Source organism: Cavia porcellus, unplaced genomic scaffold, assembly GCF_034190915.1.
Source record: "Cavia porcellus strain 051 isolate PalLab524CR breed Dunkin Hartley unplaced genomic scaffold, mCavPor4.1 scaffold_1, whole genome shotgun sequence".
NCBI lineage: Eukaryota > Metazoa > Chordata > Mammalia > Rodentia > Caviidae > Cavia > Cavia porcellus.
The window spans coordinates 29,100,780-29,117,422 of record NW_026947484.1 but is presented as its reverse complement, the minus strand read 5'-3'; the positions used below and the strand labels follow the sequence as shown (position 1 = coordinate 29,117,422).

The 16,643-nt window shown below is 35.6% G+C and overlaps 1 protein-coding gene across 5 annotated transcripts in view; it reads right to left on the bottom strand.

Annotated features, from left to right (window-relative positions):
- The window catches only part of Akap6 (A-kinase anchoring protein 6), a 466,251-nt gene that overhangs the window by 127,609 nt on the left and 321,999 nt on the right, over positions 1–16,643 (bottom strand). For all 5 annotated transcript variants that reach the window (XM_063246541.1, XM_063246546.1, XM_063246550.1 and 2 more), the window contains one exon: positions 7,159–7,279. In XM_063246541.1, the coding sequence (XP_063102611.1) occupies positions 7,159–7,279 (121 nt within the window). The remainder of the gene's footprint in view (positions 1–7,158; positions 7,280–16,643) is intronic.

Here is a 16,643-nt window from a genome sequence, read left to right as displayed (position 1 = left end):
GTTCTGTTCTTTTCACATCTTTCGCAAGCCTTTTAAAGAAAGTGATTCAAATAGGAATTATAGACTCTGTCAGGAGCAATGTTTCATATATTGTTCAGAAACCACAATCATCTACTATTTCTTTTCCTAAACATTTTCAGGATGGGGTTTTGCCCTTTATCAAATAAAAAAAACAGAAAAAATATATGTAAGTATTCACATCAAATGTTGATTAATCAAAGCTCAAATTAATATGACAGTCAATCTAAGAACATTTGGAATTTTAACAAAAATGGACAAAAAATTCATTTCTAGATAGGAGCAGAGACAACCTAGGTTTTTCCACTCTGACCACTTAAAAAACAACTAATGTTCTTTGAAATACTATAATGATTTTAAGCATATTCTTCTCATCATAATGGAGTTTTAATCTAATGTACAATTAGGCTGCACAATTAATTTACTGAGAAAGAAGTTCTTGTGCCTAATATATCTAGTACATTTTATCTTGGCAGCTTCAATAACTAGTAATTTATTTCATTTTGAACAATCAAGGTAGATGTGTAAAACATTGCTGAAATTCCAATGTAAGAACTAATAAACAGAATCTAATGTTTTTAAGGTTTATTTCTCTTTTAAATACCAACATATGAAAGTATTTAAACTAAAGGATTTTTTTTTCTATTTTAAGCCTAGCTACTATGACTTGAACTATAAAGCTCACCTATATTACATTTTTAGGAGTTCAAAATCAGTCATAAGAGTATCTAGCCACCTCTGAAATTATTTAGACCAATATAATCCAGAAGAAAATGAAAGCCATCTATTCCACAGGGTTGAAATTTGTGAATTTAAAAAATATAGGCATAGTATGATCAATCTGTTTTCCTGATGAATTCATAGTTATGACATTATTTTGGTGCCAATAATTATGAATTAAGTCAACTATGTCCCATTGATCTTCTTTTATTGTATAGTTCTTATGTCTCAGAATATCTAATCATATTTTATATATTTTTCTGTTAAAAATCATATTGCTTACATTTTGTCACACCCAAATTCTCTATAGTAATGTTTTCCATCCTCTTTTACTTCTCTAAGGTTTTCCCTTTTTCTCTGCTAATCACTTCTGTAACACTTTTTCTTGCATTAATTAATGTTTAAAATTTTTATTTGACTTTTTAGCACTTTTAAACTCTGTTCATCCATCTACCTTTTTTTTGGTATGGGGGAATCAAACTCACAACCTTCTGCTTACCAGGCAAGCACTTAAGATGCTGAGCTAAAGCCCTAACCCTACCCATTGCCCCTGTGCTTTTTTGTTTGTTTGATTGAATTTACTAGTTTCAATTGTTTTTGTCTTTTTTATTATTATTAGAACACGTCTGAAGTACATGCAATTTACAATCATATTGGGAAGTGGGTAAATGTACATAATGTAACTTTTTTAAAACCTCATCCTCTTTCCTTTCCCTCCCTCCTTTCTCCTCTATCTCTTTTCCTCATTTTTCATTCTTGTTGATATTATTAATCTTAGTTCATGCTTACCCCATATAATGCTTACATTTATTGAGTTCTTGTACACGGAGTATGTTTATTCTACTTCCTCCCTGCTTCCCTTCCATCTCACTCCTTGCCCTTTGCCTCTCAGACCCCTTTCTATTCACAAGCGATCCATCCCTCTGCTTCTTTCTATCATTTACTAATCGTTTTGTATTTTGCCATACTTGATTATTTCTTCCTTTTCAAAGCTTACATTTCTCTCTATTTTTCTAATATTTTCTTTTATTCCAACATATCATATTGATATCTTATTTTACCTATTTGGTCAAACTATTATTGCAAAATGTCGCTTTTTGGTGAGAGTTGTGTTCAAAGTCTCTAAACATTATCTAGCAATAGAATCAGAAAAAATAATTAGCTCATTTGCTAGAGGAATTGTGTTTGCAAATTTACGTGTAAGAGACACTGTGGTTCAGATTTGTCAACCGTCCTCTTCTAAGTCCTTAATTACAAAAATTCTAAAAGAAAATGTTTTGAATATCAAAGTATTTAAAATTTTAACTTCTTTAAAGGAAGTATTAAACTTTTTCTAATGGAAAATATAAATTACACCATTAAGTACATTTCTTTCTTGTTTTTATCACCAGGAAACAACAACAAAACTGAAGGATCATCTTTATTAACTACCTTGCATAAGACTTTATACTCTATGTGCAGTCTTTAGTCTCTGTATATTTCTACAGCTCTGATTTGTATTTATATGTTTAAAACATTTTTGTGAGATAAGGTCTTGTTATGTTGCCCAAATTGGCTTCAAATTCCTAGACTCAAGTGATCCTTACGCTTCATCCACCTAAGTTCCTGGGACTACAGGAGTGAGTCATTATACATGAAAGTATTTTTAAAATATTTTTATTATTTTCATAATTAATTTTATAAACAACCTCGATAACATTTTGCAGCAAGGTGAAAATGTAATTAATATGTTCAACAACAACTGTATTATACAAAACAAATGGTATTTTTCCTTTTACACACAGGACATGTTTGAATAATACTTATATCAATGGAGAAAGACAAAGAAACTTGTATTTTTCTCATAAAATGAAGAACTATATGCATAACTAAACTTCAAAGTAAAATGTAAAATATTAGTGTAAGTGTCCTGAAAGCATTGAAGTTGGTACTTATTATTAAGCTCGGAGAATTATTTGTAATCATTTTGTTGTGTTTGTTTGTTTGCTTGCTTTTGAGACAGCATCTTGCTTTGTAGTTTAGGCTTACTCTGAATTCTCTATGTAGACCAGGCTGCCTAGAACTCACAGTGATGCTCTTGCCTCAGCCTTCCCAGTGCTGGGATTACAGACACATATCACCATGCCTGGCTTATTTTTAACCATTTACAAATCATATTATCTAACATTTTACAGATAAGGACCAGCTAAGGTATTTACTCAGGGAACAAATCCATGCATGTTTTAGAGAGTTTTATGCTATCTGAAAACAATTCATGTTTGATTATAACAATAATTACTGGACAATAATTTCTGAACTTGGTACTTAACCGCTGAATTCTGGAATCTCACATCAAAACAGGATCATGAGGAGTTCTACAATCTATGCTCTGTCAGTAACAGAAAACTGGCAGTACTTTATGCACAGGTAAAGACACCCTGACAATTCCTGCCCTTAAGGCACTACAAAGTTAGCTATGATGGCTGTGAAGAACAGTACAGCAACAACAGCAACAGCTTGAGTTGAAATATTTCCAGGTCACTCAGTCTATAAAATTTATAGGATGTGCTTCCCTGAATAATGCCACTTTTGATCCATAGAAATGAAAAAAAAAATGGAGCTATTCTGTGGTGAGTGGGTTTTAAATATTTCTCCATTAATAGTTAATGCACATGCTGGCCAGCAGAGTGACAGCTCCCTGTGATTATGAATTCTGGCTTGCAACTGTAGTCCAAATAGGAGCTGAACTTTCAAAATCACAGTGGTTACTTTTGACAAATTAAACTGTCCTACTTAGGAAGGTAGAAAGAATGAAGAGAAAGAAAGAGAGCAGGAGCAAATTTTCCTTGGAGGAGATTCTCAGTTTGACTAGGAAAGCTAAGAGAAAGTGTGATGTTTGCATACTTTAGGCTGATAAGCCTGGCAATGCTCATTAGAAAATAGGCAGGGAAGTTTCCTATGGAGAAGTGGAGCAGGGAAGACCCTGGCACGAAATTCACTATCTCAAAAGAAGGCAGAGGATATTTTAAGGGAATAGATATTTTTTAATAAGAATTAGGTATCTCTCAAAATTTTATAGTTTAACATTAATTAGAAAGAAAGCCTTATATCTCTAACAATCTGAAAAATAAGAAATAGTTTAAACAGAAAATGCAATTTACATCTTATCGACATAAATTAGGTTAGGTTGTATCAATGTAATCTTTTCCTATTAAATGCAGTTCTTTTCCTTTATATGCTCTTTGTGTATTTTGCTAGTTTGGATAACTAAATACCACAATAGGTATACTACTGAGAAGTTCTGCTGAATGTATAGTGTAGGGTAGTTTCATATCCAGGAAGTAATGACAGAATTTTCTAGCAGAGACCAGAGTATAAAAATAGATAGGTAGATTCAGGAAAGTAGTGTTTAATATTGAAAGTGGTAAATCAGCTTCACTGTCTCTATTAGAAATCTTACTAGGCTTTCTCTAATTTGACATTTCCAAATGTATACCTTGGAGATCAACTTAGGACTATACAAATGCATAAATATGGGGCTGGCATAATGATCTGTGTCAGGAAAGGAGTTGAATGATGAAATACAGAGAACCATCCATAGAGAAAAGAATAAAGTTTTCAAACGCTGTGGTAGCAAGAATGATGACTTAGTCCTGGCCTATAGTTTCATTAGATTATTTATCTGAAGATCTCCTGGAAAGTTTCATCCTCATCCTTTTCATTTATACCACACATCATAAGCATCATTTCCATCCTTAATTTTGTGTGTGTGTGTGTGTTTATGTGTGTGTGTGTATGTGTGTGTGTGTCCATGTGCACACGTGTATACTGAAAATTGAGTTCAGGATCTTAAATGTGCTAGGCAAGTGCTCTACCACTGAGCTACACTCTGCAACTCAACAACTATTAGATCAAGATCAACTATGTATACAATATGTGTGTATGAAATATAAGTAAAAGGCATTTGGGTTAGTATTAATAATGTGTTTTAGGAAATTTAGATGATATAGATAGGTTAGTGAACTGAAAACACTGTGAAATGAATTAGGGGTTCTGATGAGTTGTCACAGTGAGTGGGGAACATAAACAGCAAACATTCTGTAGTATAAGGGATTGTCCTGCAAACTAATAAAAAGTTGCTTGCCCCAAACATCAATGATGTTTTTAATAAATGTTGATAAGACATCAATATCTTTTCAGAACAACAAATATAATGATAAGAATGCTTACATTTGTCTCAAATTATATTTAAAGTCAAGGAAGTCATGTGGACCAATAGAAAGCTTCATTCTTTCGAAGGTCTCTGATTTCTCAAGTCATCAGTTTAGCAGTTCCAAGAAGCAGATTAGAATAGAAGAATGAGATACTGAAAGTGCTGATCTAACCTGAGAATTCTTGGGGAAGACCTGAAATTAATGTCCCTCAATCAGGTTTTCTAATTCAGACACCACTTTGCTTTCCAAAGGACTCCTTAGTCAGTATCCTCAGAATTGCTTTGGGGCTTTCCAAACATCTGGAATAATTCGGGAGCTTATCTAGGAAAGGACATTTCAGATCTGTAATATCTGCCCTCAGTTTTTAAACTCAATCTCTACTTTTGTCTACAAACAAAATGCACAATTAGGGCTGGTCTAACTATTGAGCACCTAAAAGTAGAAGATGGTGACAGGACATGAGTCATGAAAAAAAAAAAAAACAATATGGAAAATGTTTGGGAAAATACTATAATGCAGAAGTACTGAGTGGGTGGAATAATGGCCTTCAATATGCCAAAATGGGGATTCTCGGGCAAAGCACTTACAAGGAAACCATAGAAAAAGAAGACTGCACTTTTGTTCAATGATTTCCTATTAATTGTCATGTAAATTATATGAATATGATTTTTGATAAAGAATAGCACTGTTTCAGAAAAAATGGTGGCTTATGTGCAAAATACAAAATGCATCAAGAAGAAAAGAAATGTTATTTGGCATCATGAGTGCAATAATTTCTGAGATAATAGCTTAAGAAGAAAATATGAATTTTTCATATGTGATTCTTGAACTTGACATGAAATGTGAAATCACCTACCTTTAGTTAGATTAATTTGAAACCATTACTCTAATAATACATCATGCCACATGATATGTTGCAGAGGTATGTTTATGTGGACAACTATCTATACAAGAAACAGCTGATAGTCAACAACCTGGATCTGTGTTGGACAGAATTCTTTAGAGAGTAAAACATCCCCATTTGCTGAGTCCCTGGGGAGCTTGTATCATTTCTTAAGAAAAATGGTTCTGAAGGGATGTTAAGGTCAACCGTACTAATAAACATCTCTCATTAGAGGAGGCAAATTTAAAATAATTTATTAAATAAAGATAACTTAAAATGCTAAAATTGAAAAAGAAAGAAGACAACTTTTATTTGACCTTGAATGTACTTCTTATTCTACAAGAAATTTTAAAAAGATAGAGGGTAGTTGTTTCTTGTCATTATACTGTTGCTGATTCTGTGGTTAGTTATTAATTTTATTTTTTATGATTCACAATCTGCTCTTTGAAATATGCCATATGCTCAAAGCAATTCAAGGATGACAACTGTCAGAATTACTCCAATAAAAATTGCCTAAATGAGGAAGATTTACTGCAGTCTGATATTTCAGTAGAAAGTTCCTCTTCCCTCTCCGACAGCTTTTTGAGGCATTGTGAATCTTGCAATCATTCTTCTTTCAGTCAAAATCACATGGTTGTTTTGTAAGAACTGCTAAGACTAAATGGAATTGGTAAAACACACTAGGCTAAGGGTGAATTAGCAGACATAGAAAACAATATTGATATTTATCAGATGGACTGTCTGCAATCAATGTGTGAGTTCCAAGCTGGTTTTCCTAAATTGTACAAAAATGTATTGACTTTATATGACAATGTCTCCTCTACGAATCACTAATAAACATTAAATTGAACCAGCCTTGTACCCTTGCAGCAGAAAGCAAAACTGAAGGCAAATTTCTTTTCTCTGTGAGGATCTGAGAAGTGGATGGATTCCACCTGAGGGCTCCAATCAAAACACTTTTTGTTAAATGTTACCAGTCCATTTATCGTTCATTTTGCTTCAGTCTATTTATTAATGCAGCTTCATTTATTACTATTCATCTTGAAGATAAATCTTTGTCCTTCTATAGAATTATACCAAATAGAATGTGATAAAGAGAACTTTCTTACAATTATGATGTCGGTGCAGCCTGTCAGCACACAAGGGATGGAAATGAGTTTGGGGACAGGGAAGGGAATTCTAATAGACACCATGATACATACAATGAAAGCAAAGATATCCTGAGAGAGAGAGAGAGAGAGAGAGAGAGAGAGAGAGAGAGAGAGAGAGAGAGAGAGAGAGAGAGACTTGTCGGGCTAATCAGATCTTCCACAGTAAGGTAAAGGCAGGGAGGGTAAATCTAACCTTGTAGAGATGCTGCTGCTGCTCCTCTGACATCATCAGGTCGTGGCTGTCCATCACGAGGGACTCCATGTCAATCAGCCAATCCCAGAGCTCCTGATAGTCTGAATCAAAGTCCAGAAGCCTGAATATAAGGCACAAAATGTATTATGCATAAATACAGTGTAGTTGTTAAAATCTCATATTAGAATAATATATTCTTGAAAACCCATGATGTTTCTAGGTGATACCTACAAAAGAGAAAAGGGAAAAATTCTCCATGTGTAGTTACGCAGTAGGTAAAACAGGAACTCAAGGCTGTGTCACACAGACAACTCCTAGATTTTGAAAATATAACATATAATTCCAATGCTTATAGCTGAGATGTGGCATGGCTATTTCCACACTGCTAGTTCTTTCTGAAGATTTGTAGCACTTGAACAAAATGACCACGACTATGTCCTTGGAAAGCAACACTGCCATTTAACACACTGAGAAATGGAGGATCAGTGATCTCTTGACAGTTTCATGGTCCAGAATTTTGGGTAAAAGCAGCACCTTCAAATTTGAACCGCTTTCCATTTACAAATTTTCCAGAGATACTGCATCTTAATAGATTCATGATAAAGAATACTAATTTAACTATTTTTAAACTATGCTAACATACTGTCAGATCCAAAATATTATTTTCCCTGGAAAATGACTCAATCGTTTCTCTACCCCTCTGCTGTCTATCTGCCTATCTCAAGAACATATATCCTATGCTTATTTTTATGGATGAGTAGCCAGCATTTCAGCTTAACACTCAGAGATAGGCTTGAGTGACTCTGGTAAGCCAGTGAGAACCAGTGGCAGATCCAGTATTAGACAGGTGTTCCCCACAGACATGTAGGAAAAAAAGGTAAGGACAGGAAGTCAAAACAATGAATCTCTGAATAGCCAGCAATCATTAAAATTCAAAGGAGGATCACTATGGTTTTCAACAAAATAAATCATTAGAATAAGGAGCTTAAAAGGATTAATGTGATTCTCTTTTGAAAGCCTAGTGAATAAGTAAAGCCCAGATTCTTCTAAAACACTGTGATCAGAAAATGAAAGTACGGATGAAAAACTATGACTTTGCTCCCCTCAACTAACTCCCCTCGAAGAAATACTACAGTGTTACTAAACTCTAACTGAGAAAACCTCTATCAGTACTAATGAGGTAGGAGCCATAGGTATGAATCTAGATTTATCATTTGAGTGTTTATTGATACTTTGTCCTGATATCTATACATTAGACAGATTTCAAAAAAAAATGAATGTCCAGTTTAAATAACATATAATTTAATCTTAATAGATCTATCAAAAATATTTAAGGTATGTCTGGTGATACAGAAACTAGTTCTAGAAATATTTTTTTTTTAATTTTTATTTAAGGAGAAAAGAAAAGAAAGAAAAAAAAACAGTGAAGGGGTACAAGTTATACAGATTTACAGAATAAAAAAATGCGCAGTAGGAAATCACTAGTTAATGGATTACATATTGCCATCTTAGAAATAATTGTTCAAGTCACAAAATTAAAGCTTGTAGAGTGGACATTCCAACAATGATACTGCAGACAGTTCTGTTCAATGATCCAATAAAACTCTGTGATATCATTTTCTATCTTATACATTTAAATATACATGCAGTTATATAGTTTAGAGCACTTTCTTTTCCTCTCTTTTGTACAGTGACTATTACACATTTTGGGTTTCATTGCTCCCACGGTTCTTGTTGCTTTTTTGGAAGAGAGTAAAACCAAATGTGACATAACAGAACAGAATCGGTCAAGTCAAAAGGGTGGACATAATAGATAATATAAAAACATAATACAAGGTGATCAACAATGGTTACCATAATGCCTCCCGCTATTTCTAATAGAATTGCCTATATCATTAGTTGTAATACAATTGAACAAAACCGTAAAGAATAAAACCGACAAAACCAAAACATTGGAGATATTGTAGGTCTTCAAAAGTAGATAAAAGTCAGCGAGAATGGGCGTTATAATGAATCTCATTATCTTCTCAGCTGATGCCTAAACTTTCGAACCTGATACTATCCAGCAAAACAGAATAGAGGAACCTCAGTCAAAAACAAGATGGTGAGAGTAACACAGGGCTTCAAATCGAGATAATAGAAAGTCAAAGTGGGTTACTATATTATATCCTGCTATATTTTTCACTTTAATTAAATGGATAAAAATGAAAAAGTAAATAATGGAGTGGAGATTGAGAAAAAAGAGGGCATAACAGCGAAACAGGGCAGATCAAAACATAACCATTTAAGCAGAATAGTGTTTCACCACCAGATAATCCTGACCCAAAAATAGTTACCATATTGACTCCCTCCCTGAAGTCCTTGAGTACAACTTCATATACTGTAGCATTAAGTATATCAAAACAATGTAAATCCATTTAAGAGAATGACAGCATTATAGAGTATTTAGAATCGACTAACAGAAAATGAACAATGGTCTCTGTATAATCTCCTTGTCTTTAAAAGGTTTTTTCTTATACTATCGTACTTAACAAAATCCAATAAGATACAACCTATTTAGACCATTGGAGACAGAAGAACAAAAGCTAGATGAGACTTCAAAACAAGATGGTACTAAATCAGCATTACCTATTAAGATGTCATTTTCTCCAAAAAAAGCTGTTCCTATCATCCAATCTTCTCTGTCTCATTTCTGTTGAGCTCTTTTTCTGTCAATAGCTGTCAGTTTGTCTTCTTCATTTTGTTCTCTGCTCCATTCGTTGTGGCCTCCCTGCCCCTATTTCTGGGTTCTTTGTATTTTTCTTTTTTTAGAATATCCTGCAATACTTTCTGTAGGGTTGAATTGGTGGTTGCAAATTCCCCCAGTTCCTCTTTATCCTGGAAGCACCTCGTTTTTCCATCAATTTCCAGGGACAGTTGTGCAGGATATCTCAATCTTGGCTGTAGATTATTATCTTTCAAAGCTTGAATTATTTCTCCCCATGCTCTTCGTGATTTGATGGTTTGTGAAGAGAAATCTGCTGTAATTCTGATGGGTCTTCCCTTGTAAGTGATCTGTTTCTTGTCTCTTACAGCTTTTAATATTCTGTTCTTGTATTGAATTTCTGGAATTTTTATTATTATATGCCTGGGTGTTTCTCTGTTAGGGTTGTAGGTAGCTGGGGTCCTGTATGCCTCATACATTTGAGTATCTTTACCTTTTGCTAAATTAGGAAAATTCTCCTGGATTATTTCTGTGAGTAGCTTTTGTAGTTCACTTGTTTGTGTCCCTACTTCTTCTTTTATGTTCTTAATCCTTAAGTTATGGCTCCTCTTATCATCTTCTTGTCTTTGTATTATTGCTGTGTGTTTCTTTGTTATTTTTAAGAAGTTTTTCATTTCGGTCTCCCATGTTTCAAGTCTGCCCTCCAATTCAGATAGTCTGTCCTTAGTTTCTTTCAAGCTGTTATGCCAGTCTTGGGTAGACTTCTTAATTTCTTGATAGTCCCTTTGCACCTGCTTCACATACTCAATGCTTTCTCTGTTTTCTCCATCAAGCAATTCTCCCCTCTTTTTCTGTTCTTCCATTCCACCATCTGCTTTTTCCTGGGTGGTGCTTAGCATTTCTCTAACTATTCTGCATACTTCTAGCTTCAGGTCATTGATAACTTCATTCCTGAATTGGTCTATGAGGCTCTCTAAATGGCGCTTAATGTATATTGGTGCAGTGTCCACTGCCTGATTCTCAGGATTGGGGGTCGAGGAGCCTTTTTTGTTGCTTCCCTTCCCCATATTTTCTGTTCCTTATAAAATGTAATCTTACACAGGAGGCCCGGCTTCCCTGCCTGTCAGCCACAGCTTGATCAAATTGCGCTGGCTAGTTGTTCCCACTCACCGCTGCGCCCCAGGGAGTTGCGGAGGAGGCAGCCTACGCGGGAGTCGGTCGCTCCTCCGGGCCACCGTCAGGCTCTGGGATCTGGGTTAGGCCAGCCTAGGGAGTCCGCCAGCAGCGTCCCTCCGGTCAGGCACCTTTCACCAATCCCGTCCGAGAGGGAAACGTGCGGCTGCAGTTGCCACCGCGCCCTGCTCTTACAGGACTGCCCGCGCCCAGAAAAACCTCCGCTGGAGTCAACCTGCGGTAGGGAGTCAGTTCCTCGCTCACCTCGCCACCAGTCAGCCTTTCTCCCTGTCCGTCGCGTTTCCGACTCCGTTCGCAGACTCCCGTTTCCAAGCCTCTGCGTGTCTCTCCTTGCCGAGCCGCTATGGAGGCAGCCGGCCGCCGGGCGGCGGGAAATCCAAACCGCGGTTTCCAATGGCGCGGAGTCGAGCCTCCACACCAAGATTTTTCTGTTCCTATTTTAGCGCCAGGACTGTATTCCAAGTTGGATTCTCTCAGCCCAGTTCGTTCCTGAGTCAGCAGAGCATATCTCTACTGGTTCGTATCTCCTTAGTCCGCATCATTCCTGGCCTCTGAGCCGAGCATTTAGAGAGCGTTCAGTAGTTGCTGTTGTCTGTCCGCCATGTTCTCCCCGTCTCCTTTCTAGAACTATTTAATCACTTTACCAAATTTATAAAGATCCTCGACTAGGTACACAAGTACCCAAAGTCAAGTACCATCATTGGCTAATTTATGAAATTTATTAATAAGTATTTACTGAATGCCAGTGACAGGTATGTTTGATGTAGTCAGAAGGATATGGTGATATAAAAGTGTTTTTCAAGCTTATGAAATGTTTTTACAGAATTGAAATATTGTTTTTTCAACTACTCTTCAGACAGAAGACTAATATCTAGAATATATGAAGGAATCAAAACATTACATCCCTCAAAAAATAAGACAATGAAAAAGTGGGCATCTAAAATGAACAGATGCTACTTAGAAGTATGAATGGCCAATAAAATACATGAAAAGATTGTTCAGTATCTCTGGCATTAGAGAAATGCAAATGAAAACAATGCTGAGATTCCATCTCACCCCAGAAACAAGGACTCCCATCAAGATATTAAGTTAATTAATAACTAATGCTGGTGGGGTTTCAGGGAAAAAGGAATCCTTCTGTAGCTATTGGTGGGAATATAAACTAGTACAAATCAGGGTTGAGATTACTCAAAAAACTAAAACTAGAGATTCCATTTTACCCAGATGGTCCCCTTCTGAGTATCCTCCCAGAGAGTTAAAGATATCATATTACAGTGAAACGTGCGCAGCCATGATTATAGCAGAGCATCTCATAGCAGCTAAATCTTGAAAGTGGTCTATATGTCCATCAACAGATGAATGGATAAAGAAAATGTATTTATACAAATGGAACACTATTCTGAAATAAACATAGATAATTTTGAGTCATTTGTAGGTAAATGGATACACTTTGAGGCCATAATATTAAGTGAAATAAATAAGACACAAAGTTAAATGCTACATGCTTCTTCTTATACAAAAAAACACAAGACATAAAGAATTAAAGAACAACATGAAAGATAAAGAGGAAACAAAGACCTTTTACAAATGGGAAGGGGACCAAGGGATGGAGGAATGTGAAAGAGAGGGGTGGGAAGGATAAGTAAAAGGCAATAAAATGTGTTATGTGCATACACCAGCTCCCAACTATGAATGTGCTCACTATGTACTGCAAACATGTACTAATAAAAATAAAAATCTGAAAGAAAAAATTTGAAAGAGAGAAAAATGAAGCTATGGATTCAGCAATGGTGAAGGAGAGTTTTGAGGTTCTGCATTTCTAGTAAGCGTTGGCAATGCTGTTGGTGATGGACTACATTGAGTAGGGGGAGCTTCTAGCACATATATGAAATCTGAATTAGTATTCTGTTTCAAAATAACTAAGAAACAAACCAACTATTGTAATAAGGGTAAAAAAACTACCAGGATTTCTTTATAAACACTGTCACTAATACAGAATGAACTGTTTCCATGACAGTATTTAAGAATCCCTAAACTATGGTCAGCATTTCTCTCTCCTTGCATCTTCATATATTTTATTTTTTATTAATATTTGTCTGAGATAAATAAATACATTATCATGGAGAACTGGTGCATATACATATTGCATCTGGATTCTCTTTACTTCACCTTGCTCTCCTCTCCTTCCTGTCTCCCCTATACAAGCGCTCCTTCCCATTTTCACAAGGTGTATCTCCCTGTTTCCTATCATCTATCATTTATTTTGCTCTCTAAATTATTTACTTGGATTTCTCATGTAAGAGAAATCATGCAATATTTAACTTTCTGTGTCTGACTTATTTCATTTAGCATTATAGTCTCAGGATATATCCATTTTCTCTCTTCACAGATTTTAATCACAAAGACAAGTGCCCACAAAATTAGGAGGCTATAATCCACGGGCATTATTAAAAGCAAAGCAAGAGAAAAACTCACTCCTTCCACTTAAATTGATTTGGAGATTAAGAAGGAAATAAGTGAAGAGGACCAAGCACTCCTGGATGTGTACTCTCCTCTCTCAGTCTGTACTTAAAGGTGAAGTACACGAGAAAGCACATTAAAGCACAAGAATGTCAGCTCTGTTTCCTGCAAGGCACTCAGGAACATTACTTGCGTGGTGTCCCCAGAACAGATGAAGTTGGAATGTTTGCGGGGGTAGAAGTGGAAGGAAGACAGAGAAAGAGAAAAGAGCAGGCAGAAGGGAAAGGGAGGAAAGAGGAGAGATAGAGAACATGTTTTGGTTAGGGTTCCCATTTCTTTCCTGTTTTCTCTATTTTCTAATTTGCCCAGGATGAGACTCCAAGGCTGCCTAAAAGTTCAGCTGATAAACCTGACAGAGGTGTTGCCATGACAACAAAGGCACAGTGAACCCAAGGATAGCCAGATGGGCCTCTGAGCCACACCTCAGAGAAATGGTAGTGTCAATGAAGGCTGAGACTAGGCTTAGGAAGAAATGCCACTGGCACCTGATCAAGTCAAGAAATAACAAAAGCTAGTCCAGCCATAGTTCTCCACTAGGGACAATCTCAGATGCCTGAACAAGACACAGCTATCAACTCAGCGGCTTGTTCCTAAGCACTATGTTAAACAGGAGACCCCACTGTTTCCCGGAGTCACATGGTCACTATAAGCATCTATTTACTCAGATGTCACACTGAAGAAAAGAATGGAGAGGTACAGACATCTGAAAGCCCAAATGATAATCCCGAGAAATTATTTATTGAACAGATTATTCCCTAAAGAGAATGTCAGTTAGGGAGCTATAGTGTGAACTCCCACTCTGAACTCCCATTTTAAGTGTCTTTTCCTTGTATTCCCAAGAATGGATAAGCACAGGATATATCATACAATCCATAAGCAGCAAGAACAAATGAAGCTTGTTTTCTTTTTGTACATGTTTACAGTAGGAAAAAAACTTCAATTATGACTAAGAAATTCAAAGGCTAGAGATAAATTTATTATCTTTATATCCCATTTCAAGGATGTACCTGGTGAATTATGATGAATTAATGTAGACAATGAAACCAGAAATTTTCAGTTTGACAAGGATGACTTCCAAAGAGCAGCTAGCAATGGAGATAATATGTCCTCCCCAAAACCAATACCAAAGCAACTAAAGATGGACTTCACTCACTTTGTAGGTGAGATTTTTGTTTTCAGTTTATGACAATGGCATATTTGCTTACTTAAAATGATTGCATGCAGTTGATGCTCAGTTAATAGTTGCCATCCCATTTCTTTTACCTCCTCTTCTTTCTTATTGTGAAAGATAAAAAAGATTTATGCAGAAGATAATGATTAATGAATAGATTTTTATATAAATGAAAAATATATTCAGGATAATAAAATGATCTGCATCATGAAAATTATTTTCACTGCCTCTTAACTATGGAATTAAAGTACTGAACTACTTCTTTGTGTCATTCTTATTAAGCTTCTTAGACTGAAAGACATTTCTTTTACCTGAATACACCTAAGATTTCTTCTTAGTGTGTTCCCTGGAAACCTGCAAGTGGTGAAAATGAACCTAAATACAGTCATCATTTCTTCGGGCTCATCTGTTTTCTTTCTAGCTAAGAACATTGAGGTTTGATAGTTGATTTGTTGGATATATTAAATGCTTTGATACAATATTTTGACTCATCAATGTAGAATCAGTACCAATGTTCTAAACAATTCTTACAAAACTCTGATATAAAAGCCAAAAACTCTTTAAAAACAATCTGTGCCTGATAATTTTGGTAATGTGTTAATTTACAACCTTGGAAATGACCTGAGATTTTTTCTAATTTTAAGGAAATTAAACATATAACTTTGTAGCAAATCAGAAGTGAGTTACTGGATTTCTTTATTGATTCTTAGGAAAGCCTCTGAAAATGACCATAACTTTAAGTGCAAATTATTTCAGAAAAATTCTTGGGTAATGAAACAGTTAAGTATGCACTTTACGCACTTTCAAGTAATATTATAAAAGATTATGTCTTCTAGGAAAAGTGCGAGCTACTGTACAGGTAAACAGAAAAGATCATAGATGGATGAATTTATCAACAGTATCATAGAACTAGTTAGCAGCTTTAAATACCCTTGAATTATGTGCCCATTTTTTTTTAAGCTGAATTCAGAAGCAGATTCTTTTTTTGAATTTCTGGTGGCAAATACTGTAGTCTCTTTTTACAAGGAAAAGAGGCTACTAAGCTCATGGTAAATAGCTGGGACTCTCACAAGTATACTAAGGACAAGAACTACTCATTTGGAAGAACTTTCCTCACAAATTTTCTTTGCAGCTGTGCTTAGATTTATTGTGTCAGCTCATTCACTTACATAGGTAATCTCTTAATGATATAAAAAATGATATTCTGAAAGCATACTTTCTTTGGTAATCTATGGATATGTTATGCTATCTATAAATGTAAAGCAAATTCAAACTGACCTATGAAAGTGTTATAAATCAAACACATTATCAAGCTGGGTATTATGATTGATATTTATCCTTAAATTGTCATATACCTAATCTTAAGTAGATTCTCAATTAAAGTTTCACTCTGTGTCTGTGCGCACGTTCCTGTGTATGCATTGTTTGAGACAAAACATGAAGCCTCATGCATGCTAGGCAAGTACTCTGCCATTGAGCTATATTCCTACTCCCAAGAACTGGACATTCTGTTGTAGATGTAATATTGTCTTTTTAGATTTTTAAATCCATAGAGAGGAGAGGTGGCTAGACCATCTATGGGCATGGATTCCTCTCCATGTCCATGGATAAAGGCTATTTTTTACTTTATAGTCTCTCTTTTATGGCGCCAAAAATTCTCTCATAATGGTGCCCTGTGACTTGGATGGCAGAGTGTGTTAACGCCTAAAATATCCCTCCGAGTTGGAGCTTCCCTGGCCAACAGCCACTTTTTTATTCCTCTGGGACTGTTTACTTGCCACCTCTAATCCGCGTGCAGCAGCGACCTCCCTACCTCATCACAGGTAAGCTACCCTCCGGGGTTTTCTGTTTCCATTTCATTCCTAAAATTCGCAACCTAAACAGGGATACCAATTT